Source organism: Mollisia scopiformis (assembly GCF_001500285.1).
Source record: "Mollisia scopiformis unplaced genomic scaffold LY89scaffold_18, whole genome shotgun sequence".
Classification (NCBI taxonomy): Eukaryota; Fungi; Ascomycota; class Leotiomycetes; order Helotiales; family Mollisiaceae; genus Mollisia; species Mollisia scopiformis.
The window spans coordinates 316,820-338,136 of NW_017263598.1; the positions used below are offsets into that span (position 1 = coordinate 316,820).

The window sequence follows — 21,317 nt, forward strand, 5'->3', positions numbered from 1 at the left end:
TTTCAAAAGCACCGACTATCCCACGTATCGTGTCAAAAGACTTGCTATCGCCTCACCTCTTCTCTGTCAGATGTCCACGCAACCTCTGGGATTCCTTATCTCACTCTTATCTTGCACACTTTTCCAAATCACATTTCTCATTTCCCATCCTACCTTCTCAACCGCATCACAAGACCAGACGACATCCAGATGTTCATAGCCCGCCACCACATGCTTATGTACGATATTCGCGTTTGGTTCTCGTCCTCTTCTGAACCTATTCAACAATCTTTTTCCATCAACAAGTTCATCGTCTCCCGCAGCCCAAAAAGCCAATGGTGCTGTATATTCTGGAAACCAACATTCACTCCTAAACCCTTTCTCCTCATCTTTTCTCAATTTTTCTCTCAACGTACTTGCCTCTGCAGGGTTTATCGAGCCCGTAGCGCCTTTCTCAAAATCTTCCAACAAATCCTCAATGTTCTCCCGCTCAAGTTCCTCCTTGATACTCAAAACACAATCTCGATCGGCAAATCCACCTCTTCCCAACCACCAAGCCATGGCTCTGGCACTGATGAACGTTGGCGCAAACATAAACCCCCTGTCCCTCGTCCACGATCCCAGTTCTGATCAGTCCAATTGAATAGAAATCGATAAGCAGCATAACTAGGTCCTCCAATCCAATTTTCTGGCACTTTCCCATGCAGGTAGCCCAACTTTCCCATAACAGGTATGAAAGAAGTCCGGCCGAAAAGTAGCGTGAATGCGGATAACGGGATTAGGCGCATGAATCGAAAAACAAATTTGGTGGTGAGAAGAGATGCTGCATAGAACGCTGGTGCAAGAAGACAAGCAACTGAGAGTTTTGAGGACAGTGATGGACGACTAAAGCGCGAAAGTGCGATCAGAGTGGCAGTCGTACCTTGTGAGTGTCCGACCAAGGCCAATTTTGAGAATGACGTTTCGGAGAGAACTCTTGCCGTGAGTGCTGGGAGATCCAAGGTGGCCATGTGTCTTACTATCACTTGCAAGTTAGTGTCTTCTCTTTCCATAATAGGACAAATAGAACAAAAGGAAATGGAAAACTCACGATCCCAGTTCCACATTTCTGGATTTTGATTGTCCAACTCGACATGTTCAGGGGTAAAACCCGCTCTGCAATTGCCCAACCAAACATCAAAACCCTCCTTGCAAAGCCAAAAGGCAAGTGAGTGTTCATCATTCGTTGCATAAACCCCCGCACTCTGCAACAACCCATGTATCATCAAAATCGGATATCTTCTCTCTTCCTCTTTTGTCTGACCCCTTTCTTGCGGCTCCAGCTTTCTCGACGGTGGTCGAATGGCATCGATTGACTCCGGACCACGGATTCCGCGCAACGCAGCAGGTAAAGGGATATATTCTCGGGGGTCATAAACGTGCCACAGCACAAGTATATGTCCATCTTCAGTCTGGACCTTCAGTTCCTCGCAATCCAGGCCTACTCTTCGAGCATAATATCCCACGTCTCTTATCATCTTGTCTCTCCCTCCCTCAGATGGACACCACCCTCCATGACTTTCCAGTATCGCACGGTCAACATCTCCGTCTCTTTGCCTTTCCCATTTCCTTTCCTCCTTCTCTCTCTCCTCGGCTCGTCGCTCTTCTTCTTGTTGAAATGGACGAGGTGGTCCCTTTTCGAAGATGTGCTTCAAGACAAATGGTACAGCACAAAGAACTGTGATCAAGAGACCGGTTGTATATAGACAGAACAATACAATGCGCAGTACAGCCCATTTAAACCTCTTGCCGAGCGTGGGAGGGCCATAGTTTGGCAGCGGCGGGAAGAAAATGTCGTATTTCTCTCTCTCCGCCGCACTGAGGGCTGGTATGGGTACTGTCATTGTGATCGACTCGGCAAGCGAGAAGGCGGAGGTGAAGGTCTTGGAGCCGGAGGGGTAGGTGGACTGGTTGGTGAGGGTTTGTTTCCCATCTTAAATTGAAGGATGATCAGTTCTTCACTCGTGTGTTGTTTCAAATTTGATCTGATCTGACACCGAGGCTAACTTTAGCGGAGCTCTTGGTAATATGTTGCTATTTTGGTTCGTTGAAATATGGGAAAGTTGAAAAGCTGAGAGGAAAGCGATGCGAAGTCAATATTCCGGAATCAAGTCCGCAATTGTGCTTTATATATATCTGGGTCCTCGGCATAAAAGACTTTATTATAACATAGCACACGCCACTTTTTTGATCCCCACGAAACTTTTTCCAATGTTGAAGTCCAAGCTTTAGCTTGAGTAGGTCACACGCCATCAAGTCCAAACTCTATGGTATCTCTATACCACTATTCGTCAGTGTCTGATTGTCATTGCTTTTTCAAAGTTTATGCTCGGACGGGCTCGGGAAGTGACCTGTGCTGTCGAGACTGGACTAGACTCGCTTAATCAAGGGATACCCCTGATTTTGGAACCACGGACTGTTCGCATCGCTCTGCTACCAGTCGGATGACCTGAATCCATGTCAACCATGCCTAGAATGAAGACGTAGTTGTGGTACGTCTTTGACGTGGTCACCCACGGATCGTCACTGGGATCGACGGCTCGGCTCGCGAAGACAAATTGAATAGAGGATGCTGGTGGGGCTGGGCGCGGGGTGAAGACGTTCTTGTTTCATGTGTGAGTGTGATGAGACGTGTGATAGGAAGCAACGCTGTTCACTTGGAACGATCAAACAATGACGCCAAGAGGTCGAGGCGGATCCATTTCGTGATGGGCGCTCGGGCGATATTAAGCCATAACTTTCTAGCAACAATAACTTGTATTACTACAAATTTTTTACATTTTATATTATTAAAAATTAGTATAGGGGTTTATTGAGGTGTACTCTATTCTTGTTCTATCTTTTAAAGCTTTTTAATAGATTTTGTGGTTGTTGTGAAGGGAGAAAGCCAAATTCAGATAATTAGCGAGCGCCTGTCACGAAATGGATCCGCCTCGGGTGACAATCTTTGACAACTGGGTACGGCACGATCCTAAAATACTGGTAGGTTTGCGAGAATAACAGGATGACTAAGATACTTCACTCTTTTGCCAACTGAGGTCTATGTTAATTCCAGTTTGATCCACTGTCTGATGTGACGCAAAGCAACCAGTGATTGGGTAGTGATGCTAATCATGTCCCGAGCTGACTTATATGGGGATGTGTAATGAGAAACGACTGTTCAGTAGCACACGGAGCAAAAACCGTTGCTGGACTCGTAATTCTAGATATCGCGATGGCATCATACTTTGATGGCTAGAAGCGTGCACAGTAGATATTCCATTTAACTTTGGAAAAGGTGGGACGGAGGAATGAATTACGGTGATATGAAGTTCATCAAGCGGCCCTAACAGCGCGGAAATATCTTTCATTGGCCCATCTTGCACGCCAGTGTTTAAAGAAAGCGGCTCGGCACGCATCTACAAAAGTCGTTGGGACGAATACAAGAATTCTGTTTGTTCAGTAGTCATGAATCTTGCATGATCTACGGGCTGGATCTCGCTGAAACTTTAATAGCTACATCTGGGCGTCGTTTGCTTGAGGCTGAGTATTGTCTTGACGCACAGACTTGAAAAGACTATAATGGGTCCATGGCTGCACTCTAGACTTCTGATAGATACAATGATACGATCGGCAAATGACACTACCGGGTTTGGTCTATTACAGCAGCTCTCTGGAGCAATGCCTCTTGTCATCATAACGGATCATTGGCGTAGAACATGATAGGAACCTAATATTCAAATAGAACAGCCATGCGAAAGACACTCAGTGACGTACTACACTTTACACTCCGTATTGCCATCGTTTAGCGCGAGACACTTCCGGGGAAGCTAAAGGTGAGTTGAATGAGTGCCTCCTTAATTTGGGAATACTGAAGCTAACAATACGTACAATGAGGGGCACGAAGTGTAATTAATCAAGCTATGTCCCGTTTCTGGGTCTAGAACATCGCGTTCAGCTTTGAGGTACTGTAAGCATTGGAATATAAGGTAATATTGTTCTAGACTTTATGAAACTATATTTTCGATGTGTGTTACTCCATTCACAACACCATCCTCATCGATCCATGGTTGTCGCTTCACATTGTCTGATTCCGGATCTTTGACAGTGATCCTGGCTACAAATCCTTCTTCCTGCTTATCGTTTTCGTCACTTTCCCCAGTGTCTAATACGCGTAAGCAAAGAAGTCCAATATCTGCATACTTTCTTCCAAGCCGTGTGGCCAATTCTTGCTCCCCCAACCGTTGCAGTCCCGCAACTACAGACGGAAAGTCCCGAAAGAGTCGCTCTCGGGAAAGAAAGTTGGTCATGGTTTGAAGTGAATTTCTGTCGGACGAACCTAGTCGCATATGAATTGCATCAAGAACAGCTATTGGCCGTAGTCTTGGGCCAGCTATTGCCATAATTGTCTTTAATGAAGCAGTAGAATTCGATCTGCTTTTCAAGTCAGATTGGACAATATTATGGCGGCATTCAGCCCCAATCTATCTGACAATGCCACCAGCCCTTCACGAGTGAGAGACTCAGGTCTGTGGACTACACAAGTCTTATCACATCCGCACCAGTTGACAAAACCGCTCGTGAAGCGAATGGATAGCAATAGGAAATTAGAAAGAAAAGATACAAGAGATGAGTTCTCTATTGAAGAGAAATGTGCGCAAAATGCGCAAGTCGCGCGATTTGCGGGAAAAGCGCGATATGCGCTACATCAATCATCGAAAGTTGGAATTCTCGCCGATGGAGCCTCCTCCTTCAGTAGCGCTATAGTCTCCTTCCAAATTCGTTTCTGAACAGCTTTGCCTTCCTCGGAAGCCACAAAATCGGACGGTCTAATTAAGTTAGCAATATCAACATCAACCAGAGAAAATACTCACCGCATCGTTCTTTGCAGACTAAGATATTCCCCATGTGAATCATCATGCTCTATCAACGCATCCGCCAAACAGTGGCCTCCCTGCTCTGTAGTCCACCCGAAGAGCCACAGCACAATCTTGATGACACCAGTGCTTTCATGTCGATGGAGTCCACTGTAACAGAATCCAGGATTGACAGTATTGATTCTGACTTGTTTGTCATTGACTTTACTAGCTAACTCTCGGGTCCAAAGAACATTGAGGAGTTTAGAAGTATAATATCGTTGCATTGCTGTCCCAAAGGTTTCCTTTTCGTTCATGCGCGCGAGTATTTTAGGCGCTGTGCGCTCATGGAAGGGTACCCAGAAATGGCCTTCCGAAGAGACGATTGTCAGATGGCAAGGTTTGCCAGTGACTTTCGCACTCGTCTGGAGGGTTGGAAGCAGGAGAAGTGAAAGGAGGGACGTTCCCAAGTGGTTGATTCGAACGTTAGTCTCGTGACCACCGTCGGATACTTGATACTCCATCATCTTGATCCCGGCGTTGAGGAGAGCATAGTCGAGATGGTCGACAGTTGCAACTCTGCTCGCGAAGTTGACGAGACTGTCGTAGGAATTGTAGTCCAGAGTCCATACATCTATCTCGACCGTGGGACTCGTCTTTTGAATCAATTCCTTGGCAGCTTCTCCCTTTTTGACATCGCGAACCCCGAAAATGAGGCGTGAGGGTTTTCGTGCTGCAAGCTCACGAGCCGTCTCGAGACCCAGACCGAAATTAGCACCCGTAATGAGAATTGTCTTTCCCTCCAGAGAGATGCTGGCTTCAAGCGGCTTTGGCTTGAAAAAGAGCTGATTCCACAGGAATCCAAAGAACCCGCCCATCGTGATAATGCGAACAGTAATGGAATATGCTTGATATTTTCTTTCTTTTGTAGTTTTATATAAGGAACCAATGTTGAAAGCGGCGGGGCGGCGGGGCGGCGCATTCGTCTCGTCTCCACTACTTCCACATCACCTCCGCATATCATCGAATTGGAATGAAGCTTGGATTTATACGAACGCGGTCAAGAGTTATAGCATATGGCGCAGTCAGCGCATTGAGCGCCCCTTGCACCAACTGTTACTCGCTGTAAGCCCCTGCAGCTTACAGTGCCACACGCTAAAAATCCCCAAACCCCGAGCGAAGTAGGCCTATTAGTACCCCTGGATACTTTCTTCAAGAGGTGTTATTCGCTAGAAGACCCTATGACCGAGCTTTGTTTTAGCGACTAAAGCCTGTAGTTACCGAAGCTTCTCCTCTACCTGGTGTGAGTGCCTTATCTGCCGGCACTTGTTCACCTAGAACGTATTCATATACTTTCGCAGTGAATTCTGGGATTGGTTCCATGTTTTATTTGGAGAAAGGTAAGAGCTGTTCTCATAGATGCATCCCTGAGCGTCAAAGTAAGGTGAAAAGATTACGCTAAGCCATTAAAGCCTTAGCGTGTTTGGGAGGCTTCGTTACTTCAATCTTGTTCTTCCCATCTCAAATACAACATCACAGCACCAGAGCAGAATGTTACACACGTTTCTCCTATACGAAAACTGTACAACGTCGCTGATTACTTCAATTCCAAGCTCTTGAGGTACTTGGTACTGCATCTTCATTCTTGCTTCTCGTGGCATTCGCGCTTTGATGCTGATGTTTTGTTTTCTTTTGCAGGCGCCGTGGCTGCGAGCACACGCTGCGTTCTATGATATGGCGCAATCTTCGCCAGTTGTGCTTCACTCTAGCATGATCCATTCTCCGTTTCTCAGGCAGGAAGTACTTCACAGAAAAGATTTTGTCTTCTGATGCTCCAAGAGGTAGTCCTGAGAGAAAGAAAACCATTCATCAATCAGCGGCCCAAGTCCGCTATATTCGCAGAGCGGGATCGTGGTCCTTGTCTGAGACTTTTCAAAGACATGGCTGGCGCTTGGCACAGAACTTAACCAGAATCGTTGATACATGCCTTTGGTTTAAGACCGGGAGTCCCTGACGATCATCTGATGACGGCAAGGCCGCTCGTCCTTCGCCTGAGAACGGTACTACGTGGTTCATGACGAGGTATAGCAGGACCCGTGATACTCCACAGCACCACTGACATGGTGTCCTACATTGCTTTTCGAGCAGTGAAACCCAGGGTGACCACTGTCACTACTTATACGATCTATCCTCCTTCACTCTGCGAACGTATACAACTCTTTGCTTCATCAAGACCATTTTCCCAACATCGTCTCGTCATTTCTCGCCGTTACTTTAGCCTCACCCCAAAGCACCATGGCTTCCACCTCCCTCCCAAACAGACAACGAGCCCTCTCGAACTGCTACGAAGACCGCCAAAAGATCGTAGCACTCCCCGATCTCAGACCAGGTGACGTCAATGAAGCCGTCGCCCATGTCCAGAACCACCTCAGGCACTACGGCTACCTTCGAGAGAACGACACCATCACACAGAATGTCTATGATCCCGTGACTTGCGAGGCAGTGATGCGGTACCAGAGGAACACGGGTAACACAGCGACAGGCGTGTTGGACGAGCAGACGAAGAGGACGATGATGGCTAGCCGATGCAACCTTCCTGATTGCATGAGAACTTGTGGCCATTGATAGGTGTGCTGTTGATAGATCGCAAGCAGTTGCACTTGGCGGGACTGTGTACCTTCCGTCGAAGCCTTAGTGTCCGGGAATATCTTGAACTTTGGAAAGAAATCGTTGACGTGGGACGGACTTGTGGACATGGACATATTTTGGTCTTAAGCATGTTTTCTTAGTAAATGATGATGCTGACCTTTGGACTTTACGTACTTCCGGCATGTTCTTAGAGCGTGACAAGCATACAGACATCAAATTGGCGTTGATTTGGAGCTCGAGAACCACATAAGATCTTGACCCATACGGATTCACGTGACTATCTCGATCCATTGGAATCATTATCTCAATTGTCATATTCGAGCCAAAGGCTCTTACTAACATCGACCCGATCATCAATTGTGGCCAGTATAATTATCCCGCAACGACTGCCCAATGCTCTCGCCGCAGGTACAGCAGCGTCGTAATTGAGCCGGATTTAAGGACCCACTTAATAAGCTCAATCTCCGAACTCGCGATTGGATGACTCCTTGACAATCGACCTTTATAACTTCAAACCCCCATCTATCAAAACACCTCTTCTCTCCAATCACTCTACTTAGAGGATATATTGCCAAGAATTGTTCTGTCGTCTCGGCTCTTCATCTTTCTTCAAGAAGTAATATTATAAGCTAATCTTTCACGGAGAAACTTCACTTACACATGACCACACACCGCATCGCAACCCTAACTCATCTTAAAGACTCAATTCCTCAGCAGCTATGTCCCTCTCACTGAAAGGGGATTCGAGCAATGGAGCCGCAACCGAGAGTACACCTCTCCTTGGCTCCTCGGCTGATGACCCCCCAATCTCCATCAATGAAGGCGAGATCATATCCCATGGGAAAGCGGATGACGACGAAGACAACCCGAAACCCTCCAATCATGAAGAAGACAAACCCTTACCCAAGTTACAAATCTTCCTGCTTTGTTATGCACGAATGATTGAACCCATTGCCTTCTTTGGCATCTTTCCGTTCATCAACGAGATGATATGGCGGACGGGAGATCTCGACAAAGCAGATGTGGGGTTCTACAGTGGATTGATTGTTCGTCGCTTCGTGTCCTGACAGAAGTTCAAAGCGCTAAATTGATCTTATAGGAATCCTTATTCTCATTGACTCAGATGCTGTTGATGATATCATGGGGTCGAGCCGCTGACCGAATTGGGAGAAAACCAGTTCTGGTCTTCTCTCTTGCTGGCGTTTCCATTGCGACAGCTACTTTCGGCTTGAGTAGAGCCATTTGGCAGATGGTTCTATTTAGATGCTGTGCTGGCGTGTTTGCTGGGACAATCGTGTATGTATCTTGACACCATCACAGAGCAAAAGCTGATGGCACGTGCAGAACGATCAGAACCATGCTCTCAGAACACAGCACGCCAAAGACTCAAGCACGAGCATTCAGCTTCTTTGCCTTCGCTGGGAATGTTGGAATCTTCCTCGGCCCTTTGATTGGTAGGTCAAGTGCTGTAAGCTATCTCAGAATCGAATCTCTGACAAGAAACAGGTGGTGGTCTAGCAGATCCATCGAATCAAATTGGAGGATTCTTCAAGAACATCCAATTTGTTCGAGACTATCCATACGCCCTATCAACATTCGCTACCGGTATAATCGGTGCCAGCGCCGCCATCGCTTGTGCTCTGTTCATCAAAGAGGTTTGTGATCCGTATCTCAATTTTCACTTACCTCGCCAACTAACAAACCTTCAGACCCTCGAGAAAAAAGTCAAAGGCGATAATACCACTTCATCCCCAACCCCAATGACAACCTGGGAACTCCTCAAAACACCAGGAGTCGGTGTAGTCCTCACCCTCTACGGCCACGTCATGCTCCTCGGGCTCGCCTACACAGCCGTCTGCCCCGTATTCTGGTTCACGCCACCGCACCTTGGCGGCTACGGCTTCACACCCCTCCAAATCTCCATGTTCCTCGGTGGAATCGGGATCTCGCAAGCCATCTGGCTACTCCTCGCCTTTCCCCCTCTTCAACGCAGATTCGGCACCGGCATGATTCTCCGGGGATGCTACATCGCGTGGCCGATATTCTTCGTTGCTGCGCCGGTTTGCAATCTGTTCTTGAGGTGGGGCGGGAAGTGGGAGATTGCGTTCTGGATCGTGGCGCCGACGTTGCAGATTGGTGGGAGTGGGGTTTCGATGGCTTTTAGTGAGTTCTCTCTCCTGGTTTTCATCGAGATTAGAAGCTAATTGATAATCCCAGCCGGTGTCCAACTCGCTCTTAACGATATAGCACCTAACCACAAAACGCTCGGCACTCTCAATGCCATTGCTCTGACGTTGGTATCTGGAATCCGCACTGTTGGGCCGGCATTCTTCACTAGTATCTTTGCTGCGGGAGCTAAGACCCAATTCATGAATGGGTATTTGATTTGGGTTGTGTTAGTGCTCATTGCGCTGCCTGGAACGCTTGGGATTAGATGGTTGCCGAAGAAAGCAGAGGGGAGGATTGTTCAAGAAGAATAGACGTCAAGTTCTGGGCTGAAGGGTGTACGTGCATGACATACTAGAGAAAGATGAAGGGTGCGTTTGAAATGGTGGCTTTCGTCTGATAACAATATGCGAGAGCGATGCTTTTAGGCATATTTAGGCGCTGGTTTGCTTACTCGTGAGTTTGATAGACAAGAGCTAAAGAGTTTATGTAAGTTACAACAGTCTTAATTCCTACATCTTGAAACTCCAAGCTTCAATCAGAATGAGCCAATCCTCAAAACATCCTCCAGGATTCCTTCTACCATTGCACCATTCCAATCCTCCTGATCCATAGATTGAGAATCTCCCTCCCCTTCACTCCCCAATTCAATCTCAACATCAACACCATTACTCCCCCTCTCACTCTCCCCACCACCCTCTACACCAAATCCCAGCTCATCCACCAAAACATCATCAACCATCTCCCCACCCCCAAAATCAAAATAATCCAAATCCCTTCTCCTCTTCTCGCCCTCTACCAACACCATCTCCTTCGGCCCCTGCACCTCCTCCGACAGCAACTCCTCGACCCCACCCACACTCTCACTCCCAAACCCCAAGCTCCTGGGAACACCCACACCAAGAACACTCTCCGACCTCTCCCCATCCTCCAACATCAACACCCGCGGCAAATCCTCCTGCCCCGCCATCTTCCCCTTGCACATCCACACATCGACCGTCAACGCAATCCTCAGATACTGCCTGGGCCGCACCACAAACGCCTCAAACCAGTCATCCATCCCATTCCCCCCCTCCATCACCTTCTCCAACACCTCCCTCGATGAACACTCCGTCGCCGGGACCGCGAGATCCGCTTTCGCCGCTGCGATCGTCTGATCGATATACCTTAAACACATGCCCGTCCCCGTATATCTCGCATGGCACAGCGACATCGCCTCATTATACGAGCGCAATTGATGGCGTTTCTCGCCGCCGCGGTCGACCTTGGTGGTGTTTTGGAGGTCGATGGAATTCAGGATGATGGGGAGAGCCATGTATGCGACGGCGGAGACGGGCAGGTAGCGCGCGATGTCGAGGGCGACGAGGGTGCCGACTGTTTGGGAGATGCGGGCGATGGAGGCGTGGAGGTGGGTGCCGAGTTCTTTGGTGCGGTGGAGGGGCGTGCGGGTCGTGATGGAGGCTTGGAGGGCGAGGGATTCGTATTGGGCGAGGGCTGCTTGGGCGGAGCTGTGGTGTATTAGCTCTAAATTCTTAAAGGTGTGAAAGAGGGGAGGAGATGGAGGACTTACTGGTAGTATATTTCTGTTACTCCGAGGAATAAGGTTATGGATTTATGTTGCACTTTTTCACGTTCCCCCATGCTACATTGGAAGCCACTCAACCAACCTTCCAGTCGTCCTCTTACAACACCAATCCGCATTGGCATTTTCATCAAACTGTTGTAGTCCAAAGAGCCTATAGGATAGATCACCTCAAGTACATCCGTCAAGATGATCGCCAACTCAATCTGCTTTTCCAACACCTTATTGAGGACTTTTTTCGTGGAATAATCGTATACTTTAGAACGGGACAGCTCAGACTCCAGATCCAAAGAAGTAAGAGGTGAGGCAGAATGTAGAGGAAACATGGTATGAGTGATCTGAATCGAACGCCTCACGCCAAGAGGTAAAATCCTATCTCGAAGGATACAGCACCACCAAAGCCGTTTTCGAATCTGGCGATCTGCGTATGACATTGATATTGATTGGTGGTACAGATGAGCGCGTTCTTGCTGGGCATATTGGATTGCGATACGGAGCCAATATGTGTTCATAGACTTGAACTGTTACTGGAAAGCCCATCAGTTGGTGAGGAAGACTTACTGGTTCTCGATCAGATGAATAGTATGTAAGCAGTAAAGCTGCTTGAGCGATGGATATTGAGTCTGAGGTAGTGTCGAAGTCGTAGAGAAGTTTCGCTCGTCTATAGAAATTGAGACGAGCTTCAAAAGCGTCGCGGAAACCCATTTGCTTGAGCAAGTCTTCTGATACAAACTTAACCTCTCGTGTTAGAAAATGTTTCAATTACGATAGCACGAATACTCACACTGCAGCTCACAAACAGAATAGCTCTAAACATGAACAGAGACACCTTCATCGATGTCGAAGTCCCGAGCCTGCTATCCCCAAGATACATATCCCAAAACTGCCCTTCATTCAAAATCGGTAAGACTGGATGAACATGTAAGAAATACTCTTTGATAAACTCATCTAAAACAGGTCGTGACGGGACGTGGAAGCATCCTTTATTCTCCAAGAATTTGAAGTCCTCGGGAGGGATATGCGACAGGGACTCGGATTCCACGAAGCCGTAGTATGAGAATAAGACATCGATATGGGATGTAGACGTCGCCGACGTTGTTGTGTTTGAAAGTTTGGTGGATATGGAAGGACGGAACGACCATGCGTTGCAGAAACTCGGGGATTCGTCTCGGATTGGGACGAAAGATGGTATGCTTGGAATGGGATCATGATCGGTGATGGATGCTGTAAGAGGTGCTGGCGCAGTTATTTGAGGGGTTGCGATTTCGACGTTTGCACTGGGTGGCTGTGGCTGAACAAGCTGATTCCTTCTTCGTCTGTATTATCTCAGCAGAGCACTTTCATCGATTTGAGAACATCATACCCATCTTTTGCAGGAAGTCTGCATGGTAGACCATCAAGACGGCAATTGGTACAGACTTGCCCTCGAGTAAGAACGTCGCATCGCACTTTCCTGGCAGTTGTTAATTGTATTGTATGTTCGTTCAATCATACATCCTTTACTAACCTCTTATGACACTCAACACAAGCTTTCCTTGCTCGTCGCCGAACGATCCTCCCACCACTTGTCTGTTCTTTTGGGGGCGACGCTACCTCCTCCTGTTGATTATTTTCCTCCTGCTCGGAAGAGGGCGTGCCAGCTTCCGCCAAGAAGTCCTTGACGGCTGTCAGATCCATTGTGTCATCTCCTTCAGCACGCATTCTACTCTCGTCCTCTTGTGTTGCCTGTAAACATCAATTGCATCCCAAAATGGAGAATATACCAATTGAAAGAAGCCAGCACCTTGAAGAAGATGAGAACAAACGACGTCGTTATTTCCACGTCAAGATCGACAACTTAGCCCCGAAGCTCAAGCTTCCCTGGTCCGGCGATAAGGAACATGGCTTTATTGGTGAGATTTGTCTCAATCAAGCGTGAATGCCCCACTGCGGGGTGCGGGGAAACTTTATTTCGCGGATCGGATCTGACACCAGATCCCATAGCCGATACTCCACGGTTAACGAACCGAGCCGAGAATGGCGGACCTCAGAACAAGAAGGCGTCCTTTTCGTCCTAGAAACTCATTAAAGACGCTGTGTGTGCGGCAGAAAGCCTCTGCAACTTTGGAAATGAAGCGATTCGAGCTCGGAGGAGGTCAAGAGGAATTCCACTTTGTAGTTTCAGCTCCGGAATAGGTCATGTCATAAGCATACAACAAAATTTCTAAGATCTTGCTGTCATGACCCTTATCTTTAATTTCTCACTTATCCTTTCATCGATGAAGCGTAAAGCAAGGTAGGTAATCGAGGGTGCAATCCGATTCACAATTCTCTGCTCATCCCATGCAACTCCGTAAACGAGACATTGAGACGCTGAGCCTCATCTTGGACTCTGTGATAAAATATTTGTCCTTACCTGATACGTGAATATGCACAAGACTATAGGCTACCGCTTTCATATGTTGGGAAAGGTCGCCTGGCAGGCCACCAGGAACAGAGCCCACGGCCGTGAAACAAGCCGCAGGAACAGATGTGCCGTACCAAGCAAATGAGCAAATGAAATAAGAACCATTGATTGGTGAGCGAGAGGACAATTGCAACGTTCCTGCGGCTTTCACCTGGGGAGCATAATTCGACCTGCATATCTCGCTCGTATGCTGTAGACCCACCGGATGAGGCTATGGTTGGTACGACGGAGTATTCCTCCACCCGTTTCTCAAGAAATCCTTGCCCACACTCCAGTCCCAAGCAGTTTTCGCTCACTTGATCATTTCCATCCAAAGATGTGGAAAAGCTTACCATTGATACACATCTCTTCCACACTCGCAATAACATGTTACAATCCGCCTAAAAATGTTGGAACATCCGGCACGGCACAAGATGGAAATTACACTTCATGTAATAGTAAGCCATTCTTGAGTCTCTCCTAAAAATTGCGGGAAGTTGACGTCTTAATAGTCAATCAAGAAGAGTCCATGTGCTGCCGCAGCAAGAAAATCGGCCCCTGGCCTCCAGACGCCTGTCTCGAGAGCGGACTCTGCATCAACACAGCGGGTTCTGCTCCAACATACTGGCGCGAAAGCTGTACGGATCCGACGTGGACAAGTCCCTACTGTTTGAATGTATTCAATGTGTGTTCAAGCGTACGTAGATCTTCCTCATTTGATATTCTGATGCTTGCGTTGGTAATAAATCCATACGCTGACTAAGGTTGAGAAGGATGAGAATAATAACGCACAAGTAACACTCTGCCCTGGTACCACGACCAAATATTGTTGTGGGGATAACAATACAGCGTGTTGCAGTACCGCGTCAGAGATATCTATTCCAAACATTGACGACCCTTCGACTTCGACTTCGGGGTTATCGAGAGGTGCGAAGGCGGGAATTGCACTGGCAATCGTGGTTGTAGCTTTCTTGGCTATAGTCACAGTACTGCTGCTCATCAGGAGAAAGAGGAGAAATAAAGCTAAGATTGAAGAGATCCGAGCTTCAGCGGCGGAAATCCTTCATGAGAAGGCGCTGGACAAACAAGCTGCTGTGAATGTGTTGGCACATCCCAGATTTTATTCTCGAGGTGAAGATGCGAACTCGAGGCCAGAGCTGCATTCCTTTCCCGTCCCTTGGGAACTTCCGGACGGCAGTATTAGGGTCAATGAGCTGGATGCTGGTCTTGGGAGAAGGAGGTAAGCAGGATATCTCGAGTCGGTCTTTTATATCGAATTCCGTGGAGAAAATCATTATCGGACACATCTAAATTGCCGGCATCTCACTATAGATGTGGGCTCTACTTGGTCCCCAGAAGATGCGCCGTCGTTGCACTTCCAGGAAGGAAAAAATTAGTCAAATGGTGGATATTACAATAGGAAGATAGTGTGAGAAGCTGGACGATAGGAAGTCAAAACTGTTCCTATCCGTCGCTCTCGAAGACATGCTCTCTAGCACCTTGTGCCATCCACTTGTCTGCTGGTTTTGAGTGTCATTCAATGACGAATTTCAACAAGCGGTGGTTCGTTCTGTAGGACTGCACACGCAGGGAAAATTGCGATAGTTTTTCTTAGAACTTGTCTCCATACCCCCACACAATGTGACCTTGTCCCATCAAAACAGCCCAGGAAGGAACTTATAAGGAACTTTCTTCTTATACTCAGTCCACGAAGCACCATACTACATCCCGCAGTCAGCATAAGCCTCCCACTTAGTCTCGCAGAAACAGCACTCACCCTTTCAGAGCAATATTCATCCAACACCGGAATAGCCCTATTCGTGAAATCGTACGTGAAGAAAGCCGCAACGATACTTCCCCATATCCACCCTCCAGAAGCAAACGAATATCCCGCTCTCCAAATCGTATAACCAGCATAATTGATATGGCGCGCCAATCCAAACAGCCCACCAGTATACAACTTCCCCGCATTCTTAGAATCGTCCTTGAAAGCCTTCCTCTGCGTCTCCGATATAGCCTCCACAGCCAATCCAACGAAATATGCTACCGTGCTAGCAATCAAGAGTATCGACGCGCCATTCTTGTCTTGTTCAGTAAGAATTGAAGGCGTAAACGCGCTCGCAGCAGCCGTGAGGGCAAGGATCGAATTCGCAGAATTGAACACGGTGTTGAAAATCGAGACAAAGATCGCACTTGAAGGGGACATCTCTTCGCGCGAGATGCACGTCACCCAGTATGCTTGTTTGATGCTGGAGCCGGCTGCCATGGCGAGGATGAGGAGGGGTTGGAGGGGAAGTCCGAATGCGATTGCGGGCGCGAAATTGGGCGTTTGGGAGACGTTGAGGTAGTTGAGGAGAGGGTCTGCGAGGCCTTTGGCTAGGATGCCGTATTGGAGGAAGATATCTGCTGTTCGCAGACCAACCATGAGGGATGTTCCAACGATGGAGGTGCCATAGACACCCCGCTGGATGATGGGGTCGCGGTTGTCAGGCATTATGGAGGTCGGCAGAAATGCTCTGGGGGTCGTGGTATTTCGTTTCTCTTTGCTATATTTGCATCTGCGAGAGATTGTACGAATTTTGGACGTTGAAGGTGTTGATGGCGGAAATGGTCGTGGTTGAGATCAGACCATAGTGAGGAGATTAGCCTCGAGGTTCGCGTCTCATCGGTGACCGAGGCATAGCAACGTCACTCGCAAACCGAATCGAACGTTGCGAGGTGTCCAACCGTTCTCCGCGAGCTTTGCGAAGTCGCGAGTCTCGATAAAAGTCTCTCTCCATGCTGTTTTACTTGTATGAGAGTGGAGCAGCGGAGCAATGGGGGCGTGGGCCAGCTACTGAATCATGATGACTAAACGTCTACTTAGATAGTACTTCATGGACGTATCGATCAAGGTTCTTGATGGGACCGGTCGCATCACTCAATCCACTGCCTGTATACTACAGCCGAATTGGAATTGGACAGTAGAAGATAACGGTGATTGATTGCATCTCAAGCTTCAGGTCAAATCATGGGCAAGTGCCACGAATGGAACACAGCATGTGACCGGCATTACATGGCTCCCATCGAAGCTCGACTGTTTACTCTTGCTTTCCCCCCTTATTTCCTTCCAGAGCTCGGGAGATATGTATTGCTTTCCTGGTGCTACTGATCAGCTATGGCGTGGGAGAATACCTGCGGTATTGATTTCTTGCTTCTATTCTTTTTTTGGACGTCGACTCATTATTATCTCAGTGGCTTAGAATCTTATGCTTGTCTTCTCAGGACCGCCTAGTGCCTGTCTATTAATATATTCAAGATGAAGAGGGACTTTCCCTCGCTACCAAGTCAGGCATTAGAAGCGGGGTGCTAAAGACTAGACTCGAGTAAGCAAAATATGGGTTACATTTCTAGCTTTTTTTTGCCCTTGCATGGAGTAATGTGCCCAAAGGTCTACCAAGTGTTGAGTATAGCCTTGAAGAGATTGGAAGTCATTACCGGTAGCAGCTTCCGAAGCCACATCATAGGACCAAGAAGATGGGATGGAAACAATGCTCAATAGGTCGTTTCAATTAAAAAATCCAAGCCACCATGGTCTAGCACGGAAATTAGGCACGTATCCCATTTAGGCATAATTTAGCCTCAATGTTTTCTTGCCGCATGTACCCCTTTTTCTTAACTCGCCTCCACCACCACCACGTGGTAGAGATCTCCGGCTAAAGTCAACTTTATATGGAACAACCGCTGTTCCGGGGTACGCCCCGTGTTTATTACCCCACAAACTTCACGTGGAATTGACTGCGTAATTCCCATCTTGTGACAGCTAGTCAACCAAAGCTAAGCACTTTACAAACTATAATGCTATCGCTCTGTCCTTTGTCATCAAAGTAAAAGACCTCATCTTATCGTCGAATGCCTTCATATATTCCCAAATTTCCATCAAAACCTTGGGTCCCAAAGATTCACCTGGAGCTAAGATGTTGGCGTGGTTGTGGTCTGTCCCTGATCCTTTTCACGAGATGAGCTTCTTCTTAGAGAACCTTCCAAGAGGGTTCGACGGCTAAAAAACTCGGTATAGCGGGGATCGGACAACATACTTCCGAAGTTATATGGTCATCCTCCGCTGAACGCGTAGGACCTAAGCTCCAGGAGTAAAGCAAGATTGAAACTTCATTGAGAATGAAGTTTAGTGTTCCTTGTTGCCGAAGATCTCTCCATATATAAGAATGAACGTGAAGTCTAAGTTTTCAAATCTTCCTAACATCCAAGCACCTCTCTGCAAATCTCTCATTCGCTTGCGACTATCTAGACTGTACATAATTCTCGCCTTTCAAGCATTATAGCACCATCATTTCATTCATCATATTGTTGCCAGCCGCCATTCTTTTCCTCCTTGGCCTCAGTGCCGCCTCTCCAGTCGAGCTTCTCGAGGAACGTCAATCTGGCTGTCCTAACATCCACATCTTCGGAGCTCGTGAGACCACTGCCCCAGCCGGTTATGGCACTGCAGGCGTTGTGGTAAACCTTGTTCTCGGCGCCTACTCTGGCTCGACAGCCGAGGCTATCAACTACCCGGCTTGTGGTGGACAGTCTTCTTGTGGAGGCGACAGTTACTCTCAATCCGTGGCAGCTGGTGTCTCTGCAGTTGTTACTGCCGTGAATGGCTATGCTGCAAAATGCCCCAGCACTCAGTTGGTCCTTGTGGGCTATTCACAGGTAAGTACTGCTAGTATTAACCTACGTATAGAAGCGATGTTAACGAAGTACACAGGGCTCAGAGATTTTTGACGTTGCCCTTTGCGGAGGAGGAGACCCCAACCAAGGCATCACAAATACAGCCGTACTCTTCAGCTCTGCAGCGCTTGCCAACATCAAAGCTGCCGTATTTATGGGCGATCCACTGTACCACACTGGCTTGCCATACAATGTCGGCACTTGTGCCGCTGGCGGTGTAAGAGAAGTCAAACAAAGTACACATATTCTTGGCTAACAGATCCTAGTTTGATGCCCGTCCCTCTGGCTTCACTTGTCCTAATGCCGCCAAAATCCAATCCTACTGCGACGCCACAGACCCATATTGCTGCAATGGCAACGACGCCAACACGCATCAAGGATACGGCACCGAGTACGGACAAGCGGCTCTCAAATTCATTGAAGGGAAACTCAGCTCTTCGACTACGACTCCGACGAGCAGTGCGTCGGGCGGTGGCGGAAGCACGTCTCCCACGTCGACACCTACCTCCGGGACTGTGGCTCACTATGGCCAGTGCGGAGGTACCGGATGGACTGGGGCTACGACTTGTGCGGCGGGATACACTTGCAAGGCTGCTAATGCTTATTATTCTCAGTGCTTGTAAGTAGGAGTTGAGGAGCGGTGATGGTTCTTTGTATATATTTGACGATTTGAGGAGGAAAAGTGGATTTGTTTATATTAGTCACCATGCACATAGTTTTTCAATTCCGTTCATTCTCCGGCAATCTTGGAAACGAATCACAGAGCTCGCCAACGTCCTTTTGAAGCTTGACATTCATATACCTCAAATTGAGAAAGGGGTCCTAGTGGAAGTCAACTTTGCCTGTGGTCTCTATAATAGCGTTCAACTCTAAATAGTCGAAGTTTCGACTGTTAGACTTCATGAATCCCGTCGTCGGCTTACCGTCACGTGCCCATATCCCCTATTTCTAACCGAGCTTCAACTTTCTGTACCCTTGTTTCTTTCTGAGAGTCAAGACGGGCACTATGGACCGATGCCTTGCATGCCTACAATACCGCCTTTCGAACCTTCAGTCGAATCAAGATGAGAACGCCTTGCATGAAAGCTGAACTTTTAGCTGAAAAGTGGCTGTTAAGCGAGCTATTCTCCCAATGAAAAATCCCGGGAGATTTCTTGCGCAAGCCACAAATTCTGCAGCCTCACAAGTCAACAAATCACCGTCGACACATTTTCAGCAAAAAGTCCATGTGCTTGATCCACGTCCCATGTGGCTGAATTGCTAGGAATGAGCTCCGAGGGGGCGTGCTTTCTCCAAGGTGCTTCTTTCATGAATCTCTCTTTCTTTCCATGAAGTTTGATGGGAAACCCTCCTTGTCGTGGGATGTCTCATCACTCATCGAAGCCATATTGAACCACAACTTCACGAGCCACCACGACTCTGTATTTGGACAAGAACGCCTATCGCATTTGTCTCTTATCTGAGTCAAAACCGCAGTCTCTGCTTCGCCCATTCCTCAGCTCCGACTCCCAACCTCTATTTGAATATCGTCCATCCCTTCTGCAGATGATACATAGATCCTCGTTCTAGAGTAGACATCGCGACATCATATGAGAAATCAAGATGGGTTTCTTCAATGAGAAAAGGCAGAGCAAGGTCTCTGTTTCCCCAGCTTTATCCCAAGAACCTCTTTCAGCCTCATCCCGACACTCTGGCTTCGATCCCTCACTTCCTGCTTTGGAGAAGAAAGACTCGGTATGTACCATTTTCAGGTTCTGTTCGAGCATTCTTCGTCTGGTACTCTCTGTGAATGCTTCAAGTCATTTGCAAATCCCAGAATACCTTTGACTTGACATTCGGCTAACCATTCGCTCTATAGAAATACAAGCGCTCAATTCGCGTCCTCCGATTCATCACTCGACTCCTCTCAGTCGTTCTCAATGCGCTCATGATCGGAGTCCTTTCATACGCACTCTACAAATACTTCACGACTAAATCGCACCCTATATCGAGCACCAACTCTTCCTCACCATGGGTAAACCCCGCCACCCTCTGGCCGACCTTTGTGCTTCTCGGCATCGCGCTGGTAACTTTCGTCATGAACCTCTTCACCCTGGTAGCATACTGCTGCGGTGTCGGAGCTGCAAACAGAGTCAACACTTGCTCAACGGTCGTGAGTTATATATTCCTGGGCGTGCATGTCCTGCTCTGGGCCTTGGCGGCAGGTGCCTTCAAAATGGGGAGTAATGGGAAGGATTTGTGGGGCTATAGTTGTAGTGACCAAGCAGATAAATTACAAGAGGAGGTTAAAAGCTTTTTGGATTTTGGGAAGTTGTGCACTATGCAGGTTTGTGACTCTTTCTCATCATTTTCTTGATTGACTTGTTCTGGTAAAATAGTGAGAGCTGACGATAATTTAGACTGGTGCATGGTATGTGTCTATAATTGAAACAGGTGTCTATCTCCTGACATTTGTTATCACGATCTTGACGCTGCGTCGCGCGAGCCACAAGAAGAAACTCAGCAAGATAAGAGAGAGTATGAACATGGAAGCTGGATATGACAAGGTGGAACTGGGGAGTATGTATAAACAGGGGAGGAGATATATGCCGCTCGCAGGTGAATCGCCATCATTGAGATAGAGCCTGGAGGTGATATTAATGTTTGAGTTGTATGATTGGACGCAAGTGGTTGAAAACAGGGGAATGAATGGATGTGAAGGTATGGGCAGTTTGTCAATATACGAAACATAATGATCCACATGAATTAGGTAGAATGACAATATGACCTCACTCTGCGAAATCACAGGACATCTACTGCGCAGTGATTCATACTCATCCATATCTATCTTCAGTCATGTGATTCCAATTTCTCAACAGTTCGGAGTCAAAGTCTTTGATAGGGTCATGAAACATCCATTGAACATGGCATCGAACACCTGCTACATTTG

General features: G+C 47.6%; 9 protein-coding genes across 9 annotated transcripts; 5 read left to right on the top strand and 4 right to left on the bottom strand.

The window, feature by feature from the left end:
* Positions 1 to 49: 49 nt before the first annotated feature.
* Positions 50 to 2,087, bottom strand: LY89DRAFT_708910 (alpha/beta-hydrolase). Its single transcript, XM_018217713.1, has 4 exons — positions 1,737 to 2,087; positions 1,070 to 1,652; positions 578 to 997; positions 50 to 542 (listed from the first exon to the last, which is right to left on the bottom strand). Exons 1-4 carry the CDS (start codon positions 1,860 to 1,862, stop codon positions 67 to 69), a joined length of 1,605 nt encoding a protein of 534 aa, XP_018068110.1. The 5' UTR covers positions 1,863 to 2,087; the 3' UTR covers positions 50 to 66.
* Positions 2,088 to 4,450: 2,363 nt separating this feature from the next.
* LY89DRAFT_708911 (dehydrogenase) lies at positions 4,451 to 5,800 on the bottom strand. The gene is made up of 2 exons (XM_018217714.1): positions 4,872 to 5,800; positions 4,451 to 4,826 (listed from the first exon to the last, which is right to left on the bottom strand). The coding sequence occupies exons 1-2, from the start codon at positions 5,729 to 5,731 to the stop codon at positions 4,706 to 4,708; spliced, it is 981 nt and encodes a 326-aa protein (XP_018068111.1). The 5' UTR covers positions 5,732 to 5,800; the 3' UTR covers positions 4,451 to 4,705.
* A 1,348-nt stretch (positions 5,801 to 7,148) lies between these two features.
* LY89DRAFT_672043 (uncharacterized protein) lies at positions 7,149 to 7,478 on the top strand (the record flags this gene model as incomplete). Its single annotated transcript, XM_018213253.1, has 1 exon — positions 7,149 to 7,478. One exon carries the CDS (start codon positions 7,149 to 7,151, stop codon positions 7,476 to 7,478), a length of 330 nt encoding a protein of 109 aa, XP_018068112.1.
* Positions 7,479 to 8,025: 547 nt separating this feature from the next.
* LY89DRAFT_720979 (major facilitator superfamily transporter) lies at positions 8,026 to 10,197 on the top strand. The gene is made up of 6 exons (XM_018218605.1): positions 8,026 to 8,548; positions 8,602 to 8,798; positions 8,847 to 8,956; positions 9,009 to 9,157; positions 9,212 to 9,665; positions 9,720 to 10,197. The coding sequence occupies exons 1-6, from the start codon at positions 8,222 to 8,224 to the stop codon at positions 9,980 to 9,982; spliced, it is 1,500 nt and encodes a 499-aa protein (XP_018068113.1). The 5' UTR covers positions 8,026 to 8,221; the 3' UTR covers positions 9,983 to 10,197.
* Positions 10,198 to 10,206: 9 nt separating this feature from the next.
* Positions 10,207 to 12,927, bottom strand: LY89DRAFT_650743 (uncharacterized protein; the record flags this gene model as incomplete). Its single annotated transcript, XM_018212120.1, has 6 exons — positions 10,207 to 11,176; positions 11,239 to 11,765; positions 11,812 to 11,982; positions 12,035 to 12,550; positions 12,607 to 12,703; positions 12,758 to 12,927. 6 exons carry the CDS (start codon positions 12,925 to 12,927, stop codon positions 10,207 to 10,209), a joined length of 2,451 nt encoding a protein of 816 aa, XP_018068114.1.
* An 871-nt stretch (positions 12,928 to 13,798) lies between these two features.
* LY89DRAFT_784628 (uncharacterized protein) lies at positions 13,799 to 14,919 on the top strand (the record flags this gene model as incomplete). The annotated part of the gene is made up of 3 exons (XM_018222804.1): positions 13,799 to 14,133; positions 14,188 to 14,372; positions 14,449 to 14,919. Exons 1-3 carry the CDS (start codon positions 13,902 to 13,904, stop codon positions 14,917 to 14,919), a joined length of 888 nt encoding a protein of 295 aa, XP_018068115.1. The 5' UTR covers positions 13,799 to 13,901.
* Positions 14,920 to 14,980: 61 nt separating this feature from the next.
* LY89DRAFT_687134 (uncharacterized protein) lies at positions 14,981 to 16,494 on the bottom strand. Its single transcript, XM_018215434.1, has 2 exons — positions 15,453 to 16,494; positions 14,981 to 15,396 (listed from the first exon to the last, which is right to left on the bottom strand). The coding sequence occupies exons 1-2, from the start codon at positions 16,167 to 16,169 to the stop codon at positions 15,331 to 15,333; spliced, it is 783 nt and encodes a 260-aa protein (XP_018068116.1). The 5' UTR covers positions 16,170 to 16,494; the 3' UTR covers positions 14,981 to 15,330.
* A 338-nt stretch (positions 16,495 to 16,832) lies between these two features.
* Positions 16,833 to 19,029, top strand: LY89DRAFT_784630 (carbohydrate esterase family 5 protein; the record flags this gene model as incomplete). Its single annotated transcript, XM_018222805.1, has 4 exons — positions 16,833 to 16,854; positions 18,030 to 18,370; positions 18,426 to 18,605; positions 18,655 to 19,029. 4 exons carry the CDS (start codon positions 16,833 to 16,835, stop codon positions 19,009 to 19,011), a joined length of 900 nt encoding a protein of 299 aa, XP_018068117.1. The 3' UTR covers positions 19,012 to 19,029.
* A 562-nt stretch (positions 19,030 to 19,591) lies between these two features.
* On the top strand, positions 19,592 to 21,166 carry LY89DRAFT_784631 (uncharacterized protein). The gene is made up of 3 exons (XM_018222806.1): positions 19,592 to 20,122; positions 20,247 to 20,714; positions 20,788 to 21,166. Exons 1-3 carry the CDS (start codon positions 19,991 to 19,993, stop codon positions 21,007 to 21,009), a joined length of 822 nt encoding a protein of 273 aa, XP_018068118.1. The 5' UTR covers positions 19,592 to 19,990; the 3' UTR covers positions 21,010 to 21,166.
* Positions 21,167 to 21,317: the final 151 nt, after the last annotated feature.

Bases quoted from the DNA above. Each gene is read 5' to 3' on its own strand.
- LY89DRAFT_708910 (XM_018217713.1), bottom strand. From the start codon at position 1,862: ATGACAGTACCCATACCAGCCCTCAGTGCGGCGGAGAGAGAGAAATAC. The intron at 1,653-1,736 runs GTATTGTTCTGT...ATCTTCGAAAAG, and splicing joins AATGGGCTGTACTGCGCATT to GGACCACCTCGTCCATTTCA. The intron at 543-577 runs GTTTATGTTTGC...TCAGTGCCAGAG, and splicing joins TCGTGGACGAGGGACAGGGG to CCATGGCTTGGTGGTTGGGA.
- LY89DRAFT_708911 (XM_018217714.1), bottom strand. From the start codon at position 5,731: ATGGGCGGGTTCTTTGGATTCCTGTGGAATCAGCTCTTTTTCAAGCCA. The intron at 4,827-4,871 runs GTGAGTATTTTC...TAACTTAATTAG, and splicing joins AGTCTGCAAAGAACGATGCG to ACCGTCCGATTTTGTGGCTT.
- LY89DRAFT_720979 (XM_018218605.1), top strand. From the start codon at position 8,222: ATGTCCCTCTCACTGAAAGGGGATTCGAGCAATGGAGCCGCAACCGAG. The intron at 8,799-8,846 runs GTATGTATCTTG...TGGCACGTGCAG, and splicing joins GTGTTTGCTGGGACAATCGT to AACGATCAGAACCATGCTCT. The intron at 9,158-9,211 runs GTTTGTGATCCG...ACAAACCTTCAG, and splicing joins GTGCTCTGTTCATCAAAGAG to ACCCTCGAGAAAAAAGTCAA.
- LY89DRAFT_687134 (XM_018215434.1), bottom strand. From the start codon at position 16,169: ATGCCTGACAACCGCGACCCCATCATCCAGCGGGGTGTCTATGGCACC. The intron at 15,397-15,452 runs GTGAGTGCTGTT...TGCGGGATGTAG, and splicing joins ATGAATATTGCTCTGAAAGG to TATGGTGCTTCGTGGACTGA.
- LY89DRAFT_784631 (XM_018222806.1), top strand. From the start codon at position 19,991: ATGGGTTTCTTCAATGAGAAAAGGCAGAGCAAGGTCTCTGTTTCCCCA. The intron at 20,123-20,246 runs GTATGTACCATT...TTCGCTCTATAG, and splicing joins CTTTGGAGAAGAAAGACTCG to AAATACAAGCGCTCAATTCG. The intron at 20,715-20,787 runs GTTTGTGACTCT...ACGATAATTTAG, and splicing joins GGAAGTTGTGCACTATGCAG to ACTGGTGCATGGTATGTGTC.